The sequence below is a fragment of the Anarrhichthys ocellatus genome, unplaced genomic scaffold (genome assembly GCF_004355925.1).
Source record: "Anarrhichthys ocellatus isolate YVR2014 unplaced genomic scaffold, GSC_Weel_1.0 scaffold2, whole genome shotgun sequence".
Classification (NCBI taxonomy): domain Eukaryota; kingdom Metazoa; phylum Chordata; class Actinopteri; order Perciformes; family Anarhichadidae; genus Anarrhichthys; species Anarrhichthys ocellatus.
Window position 1 is genome coordinate 6,619,609 of NW_022280032.1, and position 24,887 is coordinate 6,644,495.

Here is a 24,887-nt window from a genome sequence, read left to right on the forward strand (position 1 = left end):
AACACAAAACGCTCTCCTCAGTTAAAAGGTCATTAACTCACCATGTAATTTTAGGGATGGGTGACCCGAAGGAAGCGCAGTCTATCAAGGCCTGGTGATTTTTGATGATCTGGTAAACTTTGTTGGCTTGTGTCAGCACTCTGGGCGGCTCCGCTGCAGTGAGGCAGCAGCAATTATTGCAAAGTTATTTATTACACTACGGAAATCAATGTAAATGGGGAACAGCCTTCTAATACAAATGGATCTTGTGAAATGAACTTACAGAGCACATTGACGAATGCGTTGGACAGCAGGTAACCGAAGTCATTGGAGACATTACACTGGTAGACGGCGCTGGATCCAGTCTGCACATCAGTGAAGATGATGGTGTCGTCCTCCACCTTTCTGCTGAGATCCTTCGGGGAATCTGTTTGTGGATAACAGAGGTTACAGATGTAACAGATGTAACTCTGGCTCTTTAATTCCCGATTAATCTTATTGAGAAGATATTTCCTCATTTACATCATCATTTACCTTTATTTTTTTAAAGTTATGTTATTGCTGCACTTTGGAAAAAATGCCTTATTGTCAAATTAAAGGAGAAGCTACAGCCAGCAGCTGGTTAGCTCAGCTTAGCATAAAGACTAAAAACACGGCGGAAAGCTAGCATGGTTCTGTCCAAAAGTAACAAAAACTGCCTACAGAACCTCTAAAGCTCCCAAATTAAAAAGTAATATCTCACTTGTTGAACCGGTACAAAAAAGCAAACCCTATAATCAACAAGTTATGGTTTATATATGTCTTGGCTAGGTGTAGTGACTTCCTGAAGTCTCTCTGCTGGTTCAATAACTTCCTGTTACTCAAACTCGGGTAACGTAAATATAAAACATCAACAACATATGGAAGAAAATGCTACACAATACCGAGATATTTACAAATCAGAACCAAAATCATGTCTCAAATATAAAAATTCACAGCTGCTCTAAAATGAATGAGGCCATAAAGAGTGAGTTTCAGACTAGGGAACAGGTTGCACTCACTCTCTATGGGGACGCCGTTCATAGACCAGGAGACGGAGGGCTTGGGCGTGCCACTGGCCCTGCAGGTCAGCACACTGCTCTCTCCCGGAGCTAGGACAAGGTTCCTGGGGGCGCCGCTGATCCAATATGGAGCAGCTGAAAATAGAACAGAGCGCAGCAGAAGGCTGGAGAATTAATCACTGAACATGCTGCCCTGTTGGCATCTGTGCATAAATCCATTATGAGATGGAGGGAGAATGAAGAGACAGAAAGAGGGATTGTCTGTGTCGCCACACATGGTGAACGAATGGCCTGATGAGACACCGCGCACTTCATCACAGACACACCTTTGACCGTGACGTGGATGGTGTGGTGCACCGAGCCCAGCGGGTTCCTGGAGGTGCAGCGGTAATCTCCTGCGTCTGACTCAGACGCGTCCACAATCTGGAGGGTCTTCTGGTAGTGCAGGAAAGATGTGCGCTTGGCCGGGAGGTCGCCGCTCACTTTGGTCCAAGATATGTCAGGGGTGGGCCTGGATTCAAATAGAAAGAGAGAGAGGGAAGAGACAAAGAGAAAAAAAAAAAGTGAGGATGGCACTTGAGCAGGTGGGCACTTGAGGCTTTCAGGGCTGAAGTAATGGCGGATTCTTTCACTTACAGTCCTTCGGCAATACACTCCATCTCCAGCACCTGTCCTCTCAACACCATCTTGGAGCTGGAGGGGCCAGATGGGATGAGGAAGGTTGGCTTCCTCTCATCTGCTGGGTCTTCTATAGTTACACATACATATGCACAAAGAGAACCATTAGCAGCTCTTCTGCATTTGTCCATAGCAGAGGGAAGATCCAGGCCTTAAACAGACCCTTCACATTCACAATCCTTTCTTCTCTGCGGTGTAATGTAACCTCTCTCCTACAATGGGTCTGCAATGCACGGGCACTGAGCCACTTCATTACACACCATATTCTCATATTTTATGGTTTGATGTAAATTTTATTGTCATGTTGTGTTGTCTGTGGGTGTTTATAGCCAATGAATCCCCCTCTGGGGTTAAAATAAAGACTCAAATGAATCTGATACGGAATTGAGAATTAGAGACAATAAGAGCTGCTTTCTGCTACTGAATGTGTTAAGAAGTAATCTGCTACACCAATAATACAAAAGTCAGACTTAATGTTTATGATGATGGTGATGATGATCTATTAACACCCTGGCACGTGAGCAATTCGATGAGGAGCTGCTTGCATGTTTCGGGTTAGAAAAGGTGTGTTAAAGTTTACACAAAGAGACAAAGCAGAAGATATTTGGAGCAATTAGAAAAGAAGTGATGTGAAAACGATTGGTGACAGAGAGAGATTAACAACTAGCTGCGCTTTAACATTAGGCAGGGCAGCCGGTAAAGAGTGATTTTGAAAATAAAGATTGCAGCCGGCTGTTTGACAGGAAAGGCAAAGAAAGAGGAGCATTTTAACAAATCTATATTTACAGGAGTTGTATTAAGTGCTAATTCACTATTTATCATTAATCAGATTCATCAAGTCTGCACAGATGGTGTTACATGTCCAAGTTACACAATCAGCTCAGTTGACATTAGAATCATCATGCAGTGCTGGTTTAAGCAATTCACAGGAGGAAGTGAATAGTTATCAAAAGGGTTTTGATTGGATAGAGCAGGAGTGACAGAGGGATGGAGAATTACCTTCTTGGATTTAGGGGTTAGTGGGCAACAGCTTTAGTTTAGAGCTATATGTTTGGGGGTAAACACTAGGGGGTGCCAGATCTCACTACCAAATAAATCAGTGAGAGTGTGAAAAGCTTTGGGTTGTCCGGGAGAAGGGTTAGTGTTAGTGGGTAAAAACTAGAGTTTGGAGCTCTACGTTGAAGGGGGGGTAAACACTAGAGGGTGCCAAAACTCACCACTAAATAAATCAGTGTCATTGTAAAAAGCTGCCATTGTGTCATTGATTGCATCCACTGTAACACAACAAAAAGAATCAAACACGCAACAAGTTGAAATCATCAGGCACATGGAGAAAAAATAACAAATCAACATGAGTGTTCAGGATTAAAAGAAATCTGTAAAATGACTCAAAAGTTGGGAGATGATAAATGATAATCATAAAAATCTTGTGGGATGAAGAAATGTCAACTGCAAAATGTTTCCCTGAATGAGAGCGGTCTTTGTTGTTGGTGGAGAGTGCATATACAGAACATCTCACAGAAGTAATAAAATGCATGCCTGCCTGGCAGATAGCGCTGGGAGCCATGAGAGCTCTGACAATATGTCTTTTCAGTGGGATGACGACCGCTGGCGTCTCTGAGGATGGGATCAGAGATAGGGAAGGCTGTCTCCCTCCTACGCAGTCACGCTAGCACATACTACTGTGAATTAACTGCCTCTCACGCGGGCACGTTACACACAAACGTACACTCTCGGAGTCTCAGTGATGCTCACTAATTACACCCACATTTGACTTCCTTTAACTTGGTCTCTCTCACTCACACTCACACACACACACACACACACACACACACACACACACTACACACTACACATTACACACAGTCAGACTTACGATTGAGGACCGTGACGGTGATGGGTTGCTTCTGCTGGATGGTTTGTGTGTACGGGAAGCGGGCGTAGCAGATGTAGTCGTTCCTGGAATCCTCTCGGAGTACACTGGAGAAGTAAAGGTCTCCGTTTAGGGACTGGGACACCCTCCTGCTCTGCGGCAGCCTCTGGAAGTCTGAAATGTACCGCAAATTTAATAATTTGAAGCATACAGCAATTCACAATACAAGTTTTCATCGGAACATCGTTCTACTAAAGAAATAGCAGCGTGTTCTGTGGATTATCCCAAGTAACTGTTTTTGAAAAGAGGCATAAATCTATAGAAAATAACACTGATGGGGGTTCTTTGAGAGCAGACACATCAAGGACACATATCTAAGACTTGCAGACCGACCTGGGCTCATGGGAAAAACCAAGTCAGCAACAGTGTGCTATAATGTGCTCATGTTTGCAACTAAAACGTTATTTTCCACGACTCAAGCGCTCACTATCGTCCATCCAGAATATGATGGGAGGAGGCAGGCCAGCAGGGGGTCGACACGGCAGCACCAAGGACACGCCCTCCTGAATGACGAATGGCTTGATTGTCTCCTTCGACCACAAGGGGGACCCTGCATCGGTGGGAGAAGGATACACACATCAGTGGATGAGGAGTCTTGTAATTTGACATTGTCGCTGACATGACGACAGATGTGACGAGGTAGAACGAGAGGGATGATGCCTAACTGAATAACAATACGCAGAAGGGGAAATAAAAAAGGGATATTCGCTCTATCTTACATCCTACATGCAACCTTTACCTTCCAGGAGTGCTCTTAAGATGGAAAAGGCAACTTAATTGTTAGAAAAAGAAAAGAAAATGGAATGATGAGAGAAAGATGTGACATATGCATGACATTAATATAATGGAGGAGAAAGAAAAATGAAATGATAGGCTGCACCACACTTACTGGACTGTTGTACGACTATGTTGTTGGAAACAGCAGTTCCGTGTTTGTTCCGTGCTGTGCACTGGTACACGCACTCGTAATGCTCGGCCTTCGCTCTGCTGATGTCCACCACCAGGGTCCCAGTGTGGGGCTTCATGGTCACGTTGGGGTCTTCGTCGATGTCAAAGTGGGTCCCATTTCTGGTCCAGGAGAAACTGAGGGGGAAAAAAACAGACCAGTGTTATAATAGTGTCCACAGGTGAGAAACTGTGTTGTGATAGTCTGGTGAAGTGTACAGGCACAACACTGTATAGTAATAAATGTTTTAAATGATACTGAGAAAAGGTTAGACACATGTTTACTGGTTAGGATGGAGAAATAGCTTTAAAATGATGTCACATACTGTATTTCTGTGCACCAATCAGAGGTTTGCAACATTTAAATCAAAGCCAATCAATTCTCAAGTCCTGATAAAGCCGTTTAGCTTTTTGACTATAAATTCTAGCATTGATTTAATGCTTAAAGAGAAATTCTTATGATTTCAATTCAAGTTTTCATGGGGCTTTAAAGCAGCCTTTCAAAAGATTCAATCTCTTTTGCACTTGCTGGGTTGAGAGTTACATAAGACTTTTCAGGGTTAAGGTTATGTTCAAGTAAAGTGAAGGTTCAGGTCTAATGAATAGATTCTGTAAATGAGGGTCCTTGACAAGTATTGAAGTACAGTGCGTTTGCATGCAGTGTTGGTGCCAGCAAATGTATGAGGCGTTCACACTGAGATAGATGAAGCAAAGAGGATGCCATAACTTGGAGCGAAAGATTCAAAAGCATTAGCTACAATCATCAATTGGCAGGGGTAGCCGGTGCATGGATAAAATTCATTCTTTATTTATCGTAGCTTGAATAAACCAGAACTTTACTCCTCACATTTAGACTGAAATTCTGGAGACTTCACAGATTTCTACCTGGGGTGTGGCTTGCCCTTCGCCTCGCAGTGGATTACAATGTTCTCTCGTGGGTCGATGATGTAATCCTTGGGGGACTGATGAGTTATGGTCGGTGGCTGCGGCACTGAAGGCGATCAGAAAGAGTGTGATATTTAATCATGACCTTTACTGCATAACTAAGCCTTTTTCTGTAGCTGTATTGACCACACAAAGCAGCCATTACCAATCACATGCAGACTCACCACACTGAATCAAACCAGACGGCTGTTTGCAGACAAGACACGAAAAGCTCTCGTAACATTGGCAACAGCAGAAAAAGGGCCATGCGGCACACTCAGGTACCTTTCCCTTTATTGTAATGATCCGATGCTTAATGTGTTCCCGTCAGTGCTGGGGAAATAACTAATGGACGATGACGACACAAATGATACTCATGCTCTTTGCAATAATGCTCTTCGGAAAAAAACGCTCTACCACTGCAGAAACACACAGCAAACAGAGAAACAAAGAGATCAATGCATGCAATATGTTTAAGTCCACTCCAAAACACACTCAAAATATAATACAAAAATAAAATTTAAATAAAAAAGATCAAACATAGCCTTTAATGCACAACAAAAACACTAGCACAACCTCTGCAGTGAATGCACACCAGTTTGAGACTTACATCCTTCCAGAACTTTAGTGTTTTCCCCCAAGAATCAGCAAACAAGAAAGAAACATTGTGACAGTAAAGAGAACCGGACATTAGTGGAGGAAAAAGATCTCCCTGCATTATTTCAGCTTCAAACATAGTTTAAACAAGGCCAGCTCCCAGTTGTGAAACGACCAGCCTCCAGTGGTCAACAGCTCCAACCAAACGATATGTAGCAGACCTACAACAGTAGAGTGCCACCGTGACATCAAACTGTGGTGCAGGAAGTCAGGCTGGAATACTTGTCGCTATTCCACATCAGTCTTAAGGAGGAACAATAATTGCTTTACAAAACCAAGACAAAATTTCCACCAAAAATATAAACATTAAAACAGGAATTGGACCTGAGAAATAGGTAGATATGTAGACCATATATCGATAGATGGGTAGAGTAAATGTGATTAGAGCTGAAACAGCTGCATTCAATTAATCAATCCTCAGAACATTAATCTGCAGCTGTTTAGATAATAACATATTTATTTCATTCAATATTCAAGCAAGAATGCCAAACAGGCACCAGTTCCTGCTTTTCAAATTTGAGGATTTGATGCTTTTTTTGTCGTATATACGATAGCAGACTGAATGTCTTTGTATTCAGCTTTTTAGGTTAGATTTTGGTTTTTTATTATAATTTCACATTGGGCATTTTTCACTAGTTTTTGAGATTATTATTTTATAACCGTTAAATACATTCCTCGGTGTGATGATATCAAACAGTGTAACACAAGATGAACCATCAGGGAATTTTCACCAACCAAATTCTCAATTTGATAAAATACGGATTGACGGTGACAATTATTTTCCAAATCAATCAATCTGATTATTTTGTCTTCCAACTAAGGAATAGTGAAACATTTTGGGGAAAAGTCGTATTCACTTCATTGCCAAGAGTTACATGAGAAGCTTACAGCCACCCTCCTGTTTGTATGGTAAATATTATACTGAAAACAGCTAGTTAGCTTAGCTTAGAACAATGACTGGAAACAGGGGGAAACAGCTAGCCGGTCAGAAGATTGAGAAAGTAGCCCGCAGTTACAGTATATATCAAAATTGCTTGTTTTGTCCAAATAACAGTCTAAATCCAAAACACATTCAGATTTTCCTCACATTTGATAAAGAAAAGCAGCAAATCCTCACATTTGAGAAGAAGCGACCATTAAATTGTACTTTTGCGCAGACATTAGTCCGTTGACACTCTCGTGGATATAAATGCATTCTGTGGTGTGTGATGTGTTGCCTTACGGTCTAGTGGGACCTCCAGCGTTGTGGCGAGGTGTACCAGGAACAGCACCAGCAGTGCTGCGTCCATCCTCCTCTCCATCATCGGTGTGTGACACGAAGGTCTGCCCCCAAATACAGCGACGCCCCGCCTTTCTGCTCAGTCACACTGTCTGAGGACACGTGCTCATCAACAACTACAGGGAGAGAAAGAAAGAAGGAAAGAAAGAAAGACAGAAAGAGAGAGAGAGCGTCAGAGATAAGAGGGTAGAGGCAGGAACATCACTGGGTTGAATAGCACATCCAGTTACTGCTTATATCCATCATAATACTGAGTTTGTTCCGTTTTGTGCTCATGGTGAGAGAAAGAGAGAGAGAGAGAATGAGAATGAGAGAGATAGACACATACAGCTCTGGCCACAGATCAATGTTAGTTGCAATGCAGTGCAGTTTGCTGGAAGCTATCTTTTTGATCTGGTGTACTCCAATGCAGACCGACGCGGCTCACATGGTCTCACTTTGCTCGGCTAATCCCCGCCGTGGCCAGCGGTGCCATTAGGCCTCTCTGCCACATCGATCACATCAGCCGGCGGATGACATGCCGTTTGACAAAACAAGGGGACTTTACTTTCCATTTCACTCTCAGCTTTATCAGTTTGATTGACTGAGTGACGGATTGAGCCTGCAGCAAACTGATCCGCAATGAGGTCAGATTTCAGGCAGCGAACCATCACCCTTTCACAGAGACTGTCGACGTGGGAAACATCGTGTGTGATTGGGCGGATCTTCAATCTCTGACATCTAAGCGGACACCCTCCAATGAGGACAGATGTTACAAGTTCAACAGAGTGTTCAGGTTCAAGCAAGGCGACTTGTTTACAGGTTTTCCAAATGGTGAAAGGCTAATTGGCTATTGATTAACTGTTAATGGAGTGAGCATTTTCTTTTCCTTTGCTACACAACATAACTTAATTATGCCTCCATCACAACATCAGTCTGGATGGACTGTGAATAGACTGGAAACAAACATGTTTGTACAGTATTGAACAGGTTTGAAATCTTTCTCTTGTTGCCAGGCAGCTCAGTGTTGCCAAATCACACCTCCATCCAACCAGCAGCAATTATTTATGTGAGACAAAGCTGGGATGAAAGCAAAACGCTAACGTTGAGATAATCACTGCCAGGGTCATGAAAGCCAGCGTGCCCCCATGCTTCAGAGAATAATCATAACTCCTCGGTCATAATGACTTTGCTCAATTTAATTCATATTCGTCTGCATAATTCAGCACTGTCACAAAGAACTGAGCAGTATAAGTCATTGTTTTCCTGTGAGCAGCTTGCAAATGATCAGTAAAAAAAGGTGAAACGGAACTCATGAGGAGTCGTTTTTCTATCTTTTAAAAACTAGTCTGATCTGTTTTTATCTTGCTCTCCTGTCTGTCTTACCCCAGGCATCCGCTGGCACAATATTCAAATGTCACAGCTCAATTTGGAGCTCAGGCAGAGTAATTTGCAGCGTTATCACAAAAGCACATTATCAAATTTAGGATACTAATGCCGGTTACTGTAGGAAAGAATCAAATCGAGCCCATTAAGAGTGGAGCTGCCGGTGTGCTGCTCTCCTGCCTTTGGGTTTGGGGCGGGTCAGGGCTGCAGATGAGGTGGTGGGAGCTGTGTCTGGGACCAGAGGCTAGGCAGTCAGACCTTGGCCTGGTTCTCCTTGGGGATCTGATGTATTTGTTAGTGCTGCCCTACAGTCATGATTCGGCACCGGCGTCTGGTGGCATGGGAAGAGACCAAGGTTAACGTCGGCTGCCCCCGGGTTCCACTACACCTCTCCAGGGAAGGCATGTATTATACGCCTGGGGTAGCCAATCCCACTGCTGTTTGACATTAACAGATCCAGGGAGGAAGCGAGGGGGGAATCTCATCAAGCTAATAGGCTGCAGGGAAGGAGAGGTGTTTGCAACAGCACTGAGCAGAAAACCTGCAACACACCTTTGTCATCAATGTTTATTTTCAATTTGCAATGTGTTCGGAATTTACAATCAGATGCCATTTATGTAAACTCCACCCATGACGATTAGTTAAGAATTGCATTGTTATAATTTGCCAAATACATTTTGTTGATGTAAGAAGGTGTTTAAGATCTCTATCATTTGTAAACAAGACATTTAAAAAAAAAAAGCCTGAACTTGGCAGTGCACAGTCACAGGTGAAGTAAAAAAAAAAAGTGGAGGGGCAGCATGCGACAGCAAGAGTATAAATGTGTTAATTATACATCTTATGGTGAATCCTCGAATGCCTAGTGATTGTTATCTGGAAAGGAGCCAGGGCTTCATCCAGGATTCATTTCCCAATTTAATGAGGTGTAGCAGCTCAGCTCAAGCCGGTCAGCATGTGTGTGTCTCTGTGTGCATACTATGTGTGTGCCTGTGTTCATTTGTGTGTAAGTGTGCTATAATTATCCCTGTGAGCTGCAGTGATATGGGACCAACCCCTTACATCCCTCTCACAGCAGGACGACAGTGGAAACTCAAGTGGGGCTCTTAAGACGTGAAACTAACCACCAGAAACGACTGACATCCTGCCTGAACAGAGAGCATACAGATGAATTAAAACAGCCAGACTTCACCCTATTTAAATCAAGCAGTGGAGTATTCAAGTTCTTAATTCTAAAACTTTCACTTTACCGATGTGACATGAGGCAGAAGCTTGCATAATGAGTGTATTCTGAGCTTAAGCCCTGCACCTCGAAGAGGAAACTACAGTTCACAGCCCACTTCTCATATGAATATACAATTCTTCGAGTGGACACGCAATCAGAAAATATCCATCACAATTGTTGAACTTCCTATGCATCTTGTGCTGACGGAACTGGAAAAGCCAAAGTCAATAAGGCTCACTTCGGCACAGACTGCTGAGGCCGGGATAAAAACATGGTAGTGTTTGGAGTGCTGTGCCAAAAGCGGTCAGACTGCTGATGAAATCGAACAGGAAATGGTCTCTTCGAAAAGAAACGTGGCAGGTTGGTGCACTTTCAGCGAGGAATTTAAGCAATTTTTCAAAATAGATGAGGGCAAGAGGCTGATAAACAGAGCTACTGTATAAAAAAAACAATAGTTACTAAAGGCACTACCTCATGGTGACAACTCCAAGAGTACTTGAAGAGTACTAAAAAGGACCAAAACAGTGTATTGACAAGTTTAAACTCCTAACTTCTTTAACTTATGTTTTAGCCATTTGGGTAAATCACCTTTTAAGTGTATATGACAAACAAGTTAGCAAACAGTTGCTTATTTACACGCAAAGCAGATTCAGAGCAACATCATTATGCATTTGAAGTCGTTTTGTGGCCACCTGATGAATGTGCACTATTCAGCCTTCTCTAAGCTCTGTGTTTGGTCTCCACTAACTACTGAGAGAATGATCTGGCTCCTGAGCTGCTAAATGCGCCACTATGTTCACCAGCTAGTTGCTAACCGGGTCTGTCTGCCGTCTGGTGTTGCAAGTCAATGGCTGCCTGGATTGCTTGGAAAAACAACCTGAAACACAAACAGCATGGTTTACAAAATGGTAAGCTGTGATGTGAGGTAAATTAGATTTGTATTAAATGAACTAATGAATACAAAACCAGCTTTAAGGACCTTTAGATGCCACTACATAACCCATATTGTGTTTCTTCGATAGAAATCGGCACAATGAAATTCTCCAATGTTAATTACTGTCTGTAACTACACAAGACCCCCTTCAATCAGGACTCGGTTTTCTCTCCGTTCATTTTGTCCGTGGAGAAAACACTCTTGTGCTTGTGTAAAAGCTGCATTGAGCTGTCTGGTCACTCATTCTTCCAGCCTCTTCAATTAATCCATTGTCATTTTTTCCATGGCCAGCTACTTCACCCTCCCAAAACGAATTGGTTTTGTGCACATTTCAGAGGCGTAGCACATTGCAGCAACGCACACGCACACATACACACATAAGCAACCTATGCATGCACGCTGGCTGCAGAACGTGAGGGTCAGGACATGCCTGCGCACACAGATGGAGCTGACAGGGGCACGAGCTCTGAGAACTGAAGCACACCACGTGTAAATGAATAGCAGCCAGCAGGGGAAGAAGCCCAATTGAATTTCTCTTACAGCAACAGATAATACTACTCCATATGCTTTATGCTAACCACTAGTGAGGATACTGCCATTGTCTGTGCCAAACAACAGTAATGAAACACTGTAACGCTGACAGAATCACTTCCGTTGAATCAGTACTGTGTACAGTTTTAACATCCATGATGAAAGAAAAAGCCCTTCTCTCGTGCCAAGCACCCTAATTAACTCCTATAATCAGTGGTATTGATGGCTCATGAAAATGGGGGGTTTGTGAGCCTCGGTATGGCCTTAATGGAGCAGCGGGGATGCCCTACAGACGGCTGAATGCGGGGGTATAATGATGAGAATGGCTCGCATTCAGGAAGGTGGTGATGAGAAAACGGATACGGTTGGAAGAGTTTATTTTTCCGAGGCTGCCGGGCGCTCCCGCTGCAGCTCAGGATGTCGCTGCATGGTATTCACGCCCAGGGCTGCGCGCCATTAAACATCTATGGGGGAGTTGGAGGTCGCTTGAAAGGCCTTGATGTAGAAGATGATGTGAGAAAGTCCTTCATTTGGTTATGTTTGGAAAGTCACAATCATATTAGATTGGGATATGTCATTTTTAAAGAAAAGCTGAAAGGAGTATTACATGTTTTACTGTCTTTAATTGCTCTACTGCGGATTCAAAGCTAATGTAGTTGACATTAGGCATAAGCACTGATATGAATTACAGCCATGAATGTTCAGTGGCTTTGACTAATACCTCTCGCAGGCCTTGTATCTGCAGCTACAGGATTCACAATGCTAAATTCCGCGGGCCGGCTTCAGCGCGTGTTTCCCATAATCTTCTCATTAGCTTTTATAATTGGGGGACCGTATGCAAATAATTGGTGTGGTTAACATATGAATTGGGGTCCTGTTGTTCAGGGAGACCCGGCAGCTCAAGGACACGCCGTGGCCCTTTCATCTACACCGTACAATGCCAGACAATGAAGAGAAGATCTGCTACACGGTGAATATGCGCCCTTCTCCTTTCTCTCTTGATGGATGAATACTGCAAGCTAAAACTGGTTTTGATACATGGACATCTGATCCACATTATTTGTACATTTCCTAATAAAAACCTTCACACATGATGCGTTACATTTTACACATTAAAGATCATAAACTTAAACCTTGGTTTGGGTTTGAAGGCTACACGGTTTTAACAGAAAGCACGTGGTGCAAACAGGCAAACAGATGTGGAGTTAAAAATGCAGGCATTCAACAGGCAGGGAGAGTTTATTTAAAAAAAAAAAATCAGGCCGCATTATAGGACATTTTTTAAGCTGGAGCCATACCAGGAAGTAAAAGTCAGAATTCTTTTTGGCTTTTGCTGCATACATTTGGATCATTCTCAATAAACTTGATGGAACGGCAAATATTAAATCACTGGAGCAGTCCTGTAAAGATATGTTGCCGTGTTTTAAATACTTCTCCCCCAGCTATCAATCCACCACACCACCTAATGCTAACGGACATCTGCTACTAATGCAACATTTCCGGCAATTTGTTTGGTCCTCCTCCTTTCACAGAGCACCGCACATTGGCATTCACTGAGCTTCCTGCATGTACACGCCAAAAACACTCTGGGATTTGCTCTCTGTCCTCTCTGCCCAAATGCTAATCACTGCCGGCGCCGGCACTTCTGAGAGGGAGCTCCTCTTTAGCATGCAGATGGAAGCAGCGCCGCTAGACGGGACGGCTGTGTGAAGGAGGAAATCCCTGCCTGTTCAACCTGAATGGTACCAAAGGGCGTTTTTGCTTTCATCTTATCACTGCAGACCAGCTAAATATGACATATAGTCGGTGAGTCACGTCCTCACATTATACCAGCACTCCCTCTGAGAGCCTTCTGGTGACTAAATGGGCGTACGAGGCCCTCTCTTTCTCCTGAGGATAATTGTTGGTGGCAAATTGGAGGTCTTTCCACTGCCTCACAATCACAATGTGGCAAAAGCTATAAATTATTAGCTAATAAGGCAGCAAGGTTGCAAACGTTAAGTCCCTAAGGTGCATTTGTATATGCTTGTCTGACACCTGACTTCTACAATAGCTCATTACTGGAGTATCAAGTGAGTGGAGTCACTTTTAAAAAGCGTTCATTAAAACGAGATCAGAAGCACAAGGCTGAATGAGCAACTGTGGATCTGAACTTGACCTTTCTTTGATAGCTGATCCCGATGCTGTAATTACTCCTTAAAAGTTTCAATATTGCCAAGCAGTCCTGCTCATGTATTTTGTGGATGTGAATTCATTCTTGCTTACAACCATTTGCATCCTTCTTGTTTGTGTGTGTGTTCACAGAGTCTTTGGGTCAGTGTAGAGAGAGGGGGTCAGACAATTCAAGATGGAGCTCGAGTACGCTAGGCCTGCCACATGAGTGCGTTATGGGTGAAGCCATTCATATGCTGAGCAGAGGTTCATTATCATGAGCAAACGCAGGAGAGTGGGTGGAATGCATGCCGCCTGGCTTCCTGAATAGCCAAAAGGGATCTCAGAATCCTCGGCATACAACGTCACAAAACACACTTTAGATACAGAAAAATAACAGCTTTCAGAAAGTAATCAACGTAAAATCAATCTTCTGTTGCAAGACAAGCAAATCCTTTGCAACGGCAGACCAAAACACCCATGCATACGTGGAATGAGAGACAAATTGTTGTTATAGTTTTACAATTTAATCCATACGACTCAACAGTTCAGCAAATGCAGGAAAGTATTTTAAAGCTAAATATAGTGACACTCTACAGCTTTCAGCAGAGACACTCAAAAGTGCACTCCAAAAGTGCACTCTGTATCCATGGAGATCCCCTCCTGTTCTCAGATCTCCATGCTGACAAGAAGTTGTCAACCCTCTCATCAAACACAGACATATAGGGGAGAAAAAAAGGAACAAAGAGGTCCAGACCCATTTGTCATCTCATAAGTAACCTTGGAGAGAAACTGTACGCTTGGCATCTGCTCTGGCTCAAAAAAAACGTCTCAACCTCCTCTGAGCTCAACAAAAGAGGGATGATTAGAATCTCAGTTTGCCACCGTGTCCGCACCGGATGGCTTACTCCACACGTGAAGGGTCTCTCACGATGGGGCCAATATGTGGAGTTTACTTAAAGCTTAGGAGCGCAACAGAAAGAGTGTGCGAGACAGGCGGTGGAGGAAATGTTCATCTCAGACACACAAAATCTGGCAGCCGTGATGTTTTGCAGCAAATGAACTCCTGCGGGCTAACACAAAGAAACAGTGTCTATGTGTGATTGATCAGAGTCAACAGTTAATGCAGCCAGGCCTTTCTGGAAAAACGCTACTGTATAATAAACACTGTTCTGGTGGCGTTTGGATTGTGCTGATACAGTACCGGCAGGCAGGCAGGGACGAGTCATTTAGAGCAGTGTACGCTTTGTATGGTACCATTCAGTCTAGCAAAGCATCAGCCAACAACATCAGATAACAAAGCACGAACACTGACAGTGGGCTGGAACGATCCTTTACCACTGCGTGTTACCAGAACATGCAATTTGCCAGTGAGAAAGTAGCAGGTGGACAGAGTCAGCAAAGTCTAGTGTTATTGAGTACAATCTTCTCTGCCCTGAGGCCATGTCGGTACTTATAATCAGACTGAACAGCATGCTGGAATTCCTCCACCGTGTGAAAAGGACTCGGAGGCATTTCAAGTACAGGAGATGAAGGAAAAACCTTTCATGCAGTCTTTAAAACGATATAGACCTCTAAATGATGCTGAAACATGGGTCTAGAGTCTTGCTAGTAGCACTATGAAGCTGTCCTTTCAGAGCTAAATCAGTTTGCTAACATGCTCACAGTGACAACGCTAACATGCTCATGTTTAGCAGGTATAATGCGTATAATATGTGTGCCTTTTTAGTGCCAAAGTTTTTGGGCATCGTGGATATCTGTACGAACTTTCATAGCATTTATCAATTGTCAAGATAAATCACTGAGCCAAAAATGCTAACTTGTTGGCGCTAGTGGAAAAGTCAGGGGATCACCAAAGTCAGTGGGATTCATCCTCTGGGGACCATGAATGCCTGCACACACGACATTGGAAATCCATCAAATAGTTGTTGAAGTATTTGGGTCTGGATCAAAGTGGTGGACCGACCAACCAATGTCCACACACCGACATTGCAATAGAGATAAATCACTTGCATGGCTAAAACAAAAGAGGAAATTTCACAGTAGAACTAGAAAAATCTACTTACAACCATCAGATAACAAAGCGTGAAGACTGACAGTGTGCTGGGACAATCTGTTACCAGAACATGTACTTTGCCAGTGATATAAGTAGTATAAGAAGTATTGGTGAGAAAATCCTCAGCAGGTGGACAGAGGCAGCGAGGTCTAGTGTTATCGAGGGCCACCTCTACATTCACAGAGCACCACAATAGGCCTCTCCTGTCGCTCCCCTCCTCAAGCCCCTTCCACTCCACCCCACCTGTGTCTGTGAAAGGTCAGCGCAGAGGAGGGTCCTCACCCCCTCCCTAAACCTACAGCTCCCATTCCACAATCAGCCCCAACACTGAAGCCCAGTGCCAGGAAACTCAATCAAAGAGGGGCTTCAGAAGGTTTGGGACCTCTCAAACCCCTCCATTGTCTCCAAAAGGCTTCCCCACACCGAGGCCGGTCCATATGCAACACTGTAAGAGGAGTTGCTCATTACCGCCCGTCCCCGGTTCCACTTTGTCTCCTTTGTGCAGCTGACGGAAGAATCCATTTGCCCAGCCGGGCCAATAAAAGAGAGTGCAGTTACGGAAAAAAAAAAGAAAGAAAAAAGGATTAATTTGCAGGACTGGATGATGACAAGACACACATGTTGTATGTGTTAGTGCAGCGTATTCAGACGGGACAGAAACACATAACCCCGTCACCTGCGGTGTCACCGCGAGACAGTTCTTTAATGGCATCTGTTTAACATTTGCCATTCATCCCACGAGTTAGTTAGTATTGACTGATAGACGCACCACACCACAATGTGTGTGAATGTCAGAGCAATCCATTATCACAAAGGAGGCACTATGTAGTTGCCCCCTCGCTCAGCCCCTCCTCAGCTCCTTTCAGATACGGCAGGTGAATACAAATCATTTCCCCTCCGCTGCTCTCAAAAAGGACTCACCATCCAATTCCAGACATAGAGGACACAAACAATAGTCCTTTCAAAATGTGAGAAAATCAAATCACGGCATTTCTTTTAATGAAAGACACAATCAGGAGTTAACCCTTGCAAAATGTTCTGACAACACTGCTACTCATACAGACTTATCAAAGGATCTGTGAGTTGTGTTTTTTTACTCAATAATAGTATAAAGCTTTGAAACATAACTGCAACTAATGATTACTTTGTTCATTGTTTCATTACTTGTTTTGATTAGATGAGACAGACCATTACTGAAAGGTAGGATACTGCATATAAGAGCAACAGGTGAAGCAGAGAGACTTCTAAAGAGGAGATAGTTTGGGTCAGCGGAGACACTGTTTCACTCATCGAGATAAAAAAAGTGTGATTTTGCAGACGCATGCAGAAAGAGTAATTCATTTGGTAAAACGTTCTATGAAGCAAACAATGGCCACTTATAGTCACATTATAATGCATCATAACAGTGATTACAAAGCATTATTATTGAAAAGTTATCATGTATTCCAAGAATTTAAATTCTAATATTCATGAATTATAAGTATGTTTATAATGCATCATAGACATGGGCATCATGGAAAGTGTGACATTAATTCACATGTCCGTTCACCCATCTTTGCTCATCATTGCTTAGTTTGTATTAGTATACAAAAAGTCATAATTCTATAAAATGTTTTATTTCTGATGAATATTATTTAATTGTAGTCTTGTTCTGGTTGTGATAAAAAGCTTGGCAGGTAAAAGTAAGAAATCTTTCAATTTGAGAGCTGAATAAATACCTCAAAATGATTAACTGATTAGCCAAATTGTAAGCGATTAGTATTCAGATCGACTAATTGATGCATGTGGAAGCAGTAATGTTTTATAATTGTTGCTTTAAACAATGAATCTAGATGCATCATCATAATCAATTGATGAATCGAGTTGAAGTAACACTTTTGGTTGAATATATTGGACAGACTTCCATTTCTTTTGTAGTCCCTCTATTCAGACAGAAGCAGTGACACTAAGCACACAGCATTCATCCAACCTGTTGGTGTATGAAAACTGAATCAAGCAGAATATAATCCACTGGAGACACCGAAATAACACATGCAGAAATGCTGCTTAATGTGAGAACAGTGTGTGTGCCAGCTGCACTGATCCAAACACTCTCTTTCAGCCAAGTCTGAATGAGCTTTGATTACACTGGCTTGAGCTATTGCCACTTATTTCACGAGTCAGGTTTTCATATGCTAAACTCAACAAACAACTCAGGGGAGGTGAACAATTCATCAAAGACAGCCCTGAGTAAACTCCTCACACTATATTCGAACTGACGAGAATTTGAATTTTAAAACTTCCCCCATCCAGACTTTTGATGGAATTTGATCTAATCCAGTTCTGAGGCTGAGAAACGTGTGATATGTTACCAAAAGTTAAATAACAGGGGAAGAGATAACATCTCCCTTCAGTGAATGGAAGTATTTTTTTTGCTAGCATGTAATTGGATGACCCCATTTTAATTTGAAGCACAGTTTTTTTTGTGTGTAATTAAAGAGAGAATTTTGAAGATAAAAGAATACTACGGAAAAGCCCCGGTGGTGACTGACTGATGGCGCCTCAACAAGGCTTAGTGTGAACATGTTTCTATCCGTCTCATGGGTCGGGATGACTGAAATCTTGGCTAATGAGTAGTAATGATACTAACGAAGGACTTAGCCTTCTCATAAAGGAAGTCCCTTTATGTGCTGCAAAACTCCCCTTTTAAGTAATGCGAAGACGAGATGTGAAAACTCACCAGAGACTCAAACGTTTCCTGGTGTTATAGCTTGAGAGATTTTCCCTTTTACATCCATCATGTGCAGAGTTTGAGTGCGTTTTTGAGTGGGTTTAGTGTTCGGCCCAGAGGGTGTCGCAGCTCAGACAAACAGTGCTCCATCCTTACAGATCGTCTGGCCCCATCAGAAATAATGGCCCCGGCAAGAACTGCTCCATCAGCCCTCATTTGTCAAATGGTGATTCCGGAGGAAACATTGCTCCCATTTAACACCAACAGTCCGCCCGGCTTCCGCTAACAGCCTCTGTCCTGTGTCTGAGTTCGACGGGATGAGACTGGTCCCTAATGCAGGAGAAGTACCTGCTGAGGGTTTGATAATGGCTGGTGGAGGCGGTAGTGGAGGTTTTTTCTGACTGCCTATCGCTCGGTGCGTGTATATAAAAAGGTCGGCACTGGGAGGTTGAGCAGCACCGCTGGACAAGGTGTGTGTGACTTGCCTCCAGGGAGGGAGACCAGAGGGTGTTTCAGTGCGTTTGTGCCCTCAGGGTCACACATGACAGAGGAATGAATTACTGCCATAACCGATAATGGTACAGTGGCTCTGCTGGAACCACCTCGCCCTCCGCTGTCTGCACGTGACGAATGAATGGATGCATTTTATGGTCACCTAAATATAGCATTAAACAGTAGGACTCAAATGCAGGCGTACACTTTGCTACAATCATTTAAGAGCAGAGTATTCAGTGTTACATTCTAACAAAAGGAAGCCAAACCAGAAATCCCACAATGTTTCAATGAAGATGACAATACTGATGTCTGTAAAATTGTAAAATGTAAAAAGTAATGATGTATGAATGTAAAAATGATCATTATTATCATTAAGATTGCAAAATGTATCACAATACCAATATATGTCAAAATAATTGCAATTAGATATTGGTAGATAGAGGTTTGATGTAATTGACTAAGTGGTAAAAATCCAGAGATAAAAGACTACAGCATATAGCTTGTTATATTATTGTAATGTGCTCTCATATTCATCTCATTCCTTTACTCTCTCTCTCTCTCTCTCTCTCAGTAGGTAAAGAGAGAGATTTCTCATTAGAATTGGTGGAGATGCAGGTGAGCGAGGGGTTACATCTAAATTCATCCATTTGTATTCCACCACAACACCCGCCGGTGCAGGCTGTTTATATTGATGAGCAGATAGACTTGGCCTTGGACCAGGACCCGCGCCTAACAGCCACATAAATCATTTGGTTTCTTAGAGGCCCCTCAAACCGAGAGACCCCACCAGCTTATGATGGTGCGAGGACAATATTCTCCGTCCTGAAGCCACGTCGATACTCAGAATACGTCCACTGTGTGAAGGATTCAGAGGCATAATAAGTTAAAAAAAGATGGAACAAAAACATCTTCAATCATGCTGAGTTTCTTTACAACCCTGTACTTTGAGATAGAACATTTGGTATGGGCAATTATTGTGTGCCCCAAAAAAGATTGCTTGCTTTAAGATGGTTAGGAACCATCACTCTGTCAATATAAAGAATAAAATCACTACAAGAGAGCAGACTACATGCTCTACTTTCTCACTTCAAAAAAAATCCATCCTCTCTGGCCAGTCAAGTATTCTGTCTGAACATCTTTTTTTCTTTAGCTCGAGTGAGAAATCCAGTTTCTTGGATCACTCTGTTAAATATGTCATTAAATGTGAAACTATACTTATTGCCTATTTTTTGCCGAGAGTTAGATGAGAAGATTGATACCACTCTCATGTCTGTACACTAAATATGGAGCTAGAGCCAGGAGATGATTAGCTTAGCATAAAGACTGGAAGCCGGGGGAAACAGCTAGCCTGGCTCTGTCCGAAAAATAGTTCCAGCATATAACTCACTGATGAACCACAACTTTGGAAAGAGCCAGGCTGGCTGCTTATGTCCTTATGCTAAGCTAAGCTAATCAGCTGCTGGCTTCAGGATTATTAATTAACACTAGATTAATTAACTTGTCATTAACTTGACAAATGAATATAGTAGGGCTGCCCACTGAAAGTCAAAGAGTTGGATTGTCTGTTGGTGACCCCTCGGTCGACTTGAAATTCTTCAAATTGAGCCGTTTTTTTCTATATAGAATATAGACTATAGAGGAGTAAGTATAGATGAATTCAGCAGTGCAAGAAAGGACTGGACCAGATAACTGCACAGAGAGGGCAGCGGAGGTAGAACAGGGCCTGGAGGAAGGTTGGCAGGTGAGAGGAGTTGGGAAAAGAAAAAGAAAGACGGAGCTGCAGAGCCGGATATAGAACGGTGTCTCCTCAGACTCTCCGGGCTGTCTGCTGAACAGTTTGTGAGTCAGTTGTGCATGAAGCCGGCTTCCTCTACAAGCCTGAAAAATGCAGAAGCCCCTGAGGAGGGGCCTCACAAACCTCTTTCACATCACCCAGCCGTTTTCTCTCCCTCACTGTCTTTGTATCCATCTATTCATCTATCTGTTTATTCATGTCCTTCTTTCTGACACTTAAGCTGTGTATCCCTGATTCTCATGCGGCCTGCCGAGACACTGAAATACACACACAGACATCCACACAATAAACATCCACACAACCCGTTTCTCACACAGTAGCTTTTGCACGTAGCATGCGCCGACAGGAGTGTTGACACAGAGAACCGTCAGAGAATTGTCAGGCTGGTACCTAAGACATATCTCGACGCGTTCATCTGAAACTGCGCATACTGGGAGCTGCCCAGGGGCCCTCTGTGGGTGTTTGGATCCCTTTACTCATCTGCAGCTCGTCTGATCTCAGAACTGCTGCGGTGCATTGCTTTTCAAAAGAAACAATAACTCTGAGGTTAAAGTGCCAATTCTAAGGTTTATAATTGGACAAATTAAAGGGGGAATTTCTTAAGTGTTTTGGGGGCAAAGAAATGAAATGAGATGCAGCAAATGTTTTTGCGGTTCATGGTAACTCTAAGCAATACACTAGATTTCTTTTCTTTTAAGTATCTCATCATATTTAATATTTGGTTGCAAATCCTTTGCAGAAAATGACTGGATTCTACAACCCATAGGCATCAGAGGATTGGCATCTCCCCTGCCGTTGCTCTGCCAGGCCTGTACTGCAGCCATCTGCACTTCTTGCTCGCCTTCAGTCTGGTCTTGAGCAAGTGAAACACACGATGAGCTGGCCTGAGGTCAGATAGACGATCAAGAGTATAACTCCTCGGTTGCCATTTCTGTGTGTTGAAGATTGTCGTCCTGCAGCACTAAAATTGAGGCTTTTAAAAAGGGCCAAGCGTCCTTCTCTTCATGTCAAATGCTGGAGTCAGCACTCTAACCTCGCAGTCACGTTCTCATTTCTAATCCAATGTGCTGGAGCAGAGTCAAAGAGAAAATGCATCAATCCACAAATGCATTCTGACTGCACTGTATATGAAAAGACCGGGTTATGCAATCAATCAAAAGTCACACGCATGTAGAGTTAACAATATCATAGCTATTTCTATGAAGGCAAAGCTCTGATTGGCCGATCCCCAATCTTTTTCCCCACCTTCCCCCCACTTGGCAATAAAACACACAAACAATAATACCACACTCCCTGTCGGCCACGTGAGAAAAAACCAGTGAAAGACAGCACTATGGAGGTAAACAGAAACCTCTGCGGCCTTCTATTGAAGGGCCTGGGACCTGAATGCCGCTGCTCACAATGGTCGCTTCACGCCTCACTGTGTTTCAAACCGCAAATTCGGTCTGCCGCTCCTAAGTGTGGCCCTCTATGACTCGGCCATTGAAAAAAATGTGGACTCAGCCTCTCTGGCCGGCAGCACACATTCACAACAACAAGCCCTCGACTGCCACAGCGGGATGACGAGAGAGGAACGGAAAGAATGAGCGATTCAGAGACAAACAGACTGACAGAGGCAAAGCGAAAGATTAAAATAGGCACATGAATGGATAAACTGAGAGAGAGCGAGAGCCCATACCTATCGGCAGAAATAAAACAAGCGTAGCAGCACCGACAGCAGAGGTAGATGAGCTCCGAGCCGTCAGAGTCCCTTAGCTCTCCGCCGGGCTGTGCGTGCAGCCTCCCCTCCCGGCTCGGCGTGCTGCGAGGCCGAGGTGGGATCCTACCGTCACACTCCGCTGGGCGGTGGACACACATCACACCGTGTCACCTCCGCTCACAGAGCATCAGATCAACTCCCCGCTGAATCACAGATACTCTTTGAGTACTACCGAATGAGGGGATGAGCCAAAGGTTACTGAGGGTCATTTAAAGTAACCTGTGTGAGCTGTGGGTCAATTCTCTGGGCTCTAATGCACACTGAGACCTTCTGCTTAAGGGAGCTACTTTAGCTCTTAAATGTGCAACTGCCATTAGGGAACTTTTACACATCTGCGTGCTCCATTACGACGCATTATGTGTCAATAAGAGAGAGCCACTTGGCTTATAATAAAGGCTCTAAGTGCTATTTTGTGATTTTCTACGTATTGACGCCCACCGTCACAGCAGTGGGTGAGGATGAGAGGGTGTGTTACCTTGACAACCATATGCAACAAACAGACAGTTTGACACTTGAAATCCGTTTTTTTTTAATATATTCCCTGCCAAACCTGGCTGCCAAAATGGAGGTCGACACAAAAAGACACTTTGACAGTCCAGCAAGCGGTGACCTTTGCTGTACAGCTAGAGCAAGAGAGCAGGCATCACAACAGAGAGCGAGAGAGAAAGAGACGTAGCGGTGGAAGTCGTTCAGGGACGGAGGAGCTCCACAGAGAGCGTTCGTATTAATACATTCACACTCTGGCAGCAGCATAGATGGAGATATTTGGACTGGGGACACTTGCCAGGCATGGCAAACAGACTGACATTTGTGTGTGTTCACATCCTACGAGAGGGGAAATGCCTTTGACAAGAACAAGAACGTTTGATTCCGCGAGGCAGGAAGTTCACACAGTTTTGGAAAATGATGATGTTGGTGAAGATATGTCTTGAGGGGAAAAAAATGGATTCAAAGCCTGACGGAAATGTTTCCAACTTACCACAGAAACTCAAATCCCCTCTCTCCTCCTCCTCCCTGGCTAGTCGTCTGCTGCTTCGTCTTCTTCTTCTTCTGTGGTTTTCTTCAATCTGGTTAAACAAAAATGGGAGAGAATAAAAAAATTGAGTGCTCATAACTCAAGATTTCTCAACCCAGGGCTTTAAACCAACCACACAAGAAAATACAATCTTTCTTAATAAGCACGGCACGGCAACAGTACGCATATTCTCTAACAACCAGTCGATCAATTTGACTTCACAATGGGCCTACTCATCCATGTTTGGTTTTATTACAATCTGCTAAAATCCTTATCATATTGGAAGTCTCCTGCTCTGTCACAGATTACACACCGGGGTGTTCCTACTTGAAATCTCTCCTCCCCGTCAAACGCTTGGTCTTGTGAAAGGAGCGACTTCTTTTTTAAGCGTAATCATCCTTGAGTGTGTTGACTCTTTGGAAATGTACTTAAATCACTTCCAACTGTGACTAGTTTTGATGGTGAAAAGACAGCAAACATCCAAGCTGTGCAAACCAAAGTGTGAACATGGATTTTCTATGTGTCTAATCCAAACTGATAGACACAAAAGCCTGTTGCCGAGAGCTGGAAGAGGACACATCTCCTCCCTTCGTCTCTCCTCTTGTCTCGTGCCTTTGTTACTCATCTCCTCCCTTCTTTTAGTATTGGTACTTTACGTTCAGGATCCCATGTGGAGACGGATAATATGCAGATGTGAGAAGCAAATAATCTCCTTTCCTTAAATTCCTTCATCCCAGAGTTTTTTCAGCCTTTAGATCAAAACCCCCAAAGCAGAAAGTGATGTTAAATGATATATGGATGATCTTAATTTTAGTAGTAGAAAGTACAAAAGTGTGTTTCACATGACAACTCCTTGCTCTTCTCTGAATTTGGTAGGATCAGAACAGTCTGTTCTGATCCATTATGTCCTTTTCCTTTGTCTTCTCCTTTCCGATTATCTCGTAACATGAGGTCACGGCCCAAAAAAGGCTCCCATGTCCTCTCTTAACCTGTCCTGTCTCCCCTCCTCCTCCTCCTCTCTAATAATCTCCTTACATTATATCTACTCTCTCCCCTACCTTGTTATTATGTCCTCCCCTCCTTTATTTCATGCCTGATCCTCTCCTCTTCTCAAACACTGTCACAGTGAACACAGACACACATATCGGAATCGATGGGGAAATGATTGAAGAAGCCGATCCAATTTACTTCTAGCAAAGGCTTATCGACTTCAGTCTGCTGCGCCACATAAGAGTGTGGAAGCCCCATTGAGAGACGCTGCCGTTTCCACCCGGTTAACGAACACTGCTTTCTGCACTGCTACCCAGATACTATTGCGAAATACAGGTTTACATTAATTCTGTTTCACACAAATAACAGATGTGGGTTCTTCGGTTGTTTTCTCTGAAGATCCCCGTTTTGTCTCACCACCCAGGAATC

General features: G+C 43.3%; 1 protein-coding gene across 24 annotated transcripts in view; it reads right to left on the bottom strand.

The window, feature by feature from the left end:
• LOC116395220 (neuronal cell adhesion molecule-like) overlaps positions 1-24,466 on the bottom strand; it is a 40,465-nt gene extending 15,999 nt beyond the window's left edge. For 7 of the 24 annotated variants that reach the window (XM_031868960.1, XM_031868951.1, XM_031868934.1 and 4 more), the window contains exons 1-13: positions 23,433-24,466; positions 7,379-7,551; positions 6,110-6,121; positions 5,461-5,566; positions 4,520-4,713; positions 4,058-4,180; positions 3,574-3,744; positions 2,915-2,971; positions 1,656-1,767; positions 1,346-1,530; positions 1,020-1,154; positions 263-406; positions 42-153 (exon numbers count right to left, since the gene is read on the bottom strand). In XM_031868960.1, coding sequence (XP_031724820.1) covers positions 42-153; positions 263-406; positions 1,020-1,154; positions 1,346-1,530; positions 1,656-1,767; positions 2,915-2,971; positions 3,574-3,744; positions 4,058-4,180; positions 4,520-4,713; positions 5,461-5,566; positions 6,110-6,121; positions 7,379-7,460 — 1,433 coding nt within the window. In that variant the 5' untranslated portion in view covers positions 7,461-7,551; positions 23,433-24,466. The remainder of the gene's footprint in view (positions 1-41; positions 154-262; positions 407-1,019; positions 1,155-1,345; positions 1,531-1,655; positions 1,768-2,914; positions 2,972-3,573; positions 3,745-4,057; positions 4,181-4,519; positions 4,714-5,460; positions 5,567-6,109; positions 6,122-7,378; positions 7,552-23,432) is intronic. The other 17 variants (XM_031869072.1, XM_031869052.1, XM_031869008.1 and 14 more) reach the window with 7 other exon arrangements.
• Positions 24,467-24,887: the final 421 nt, after the last annotated feature.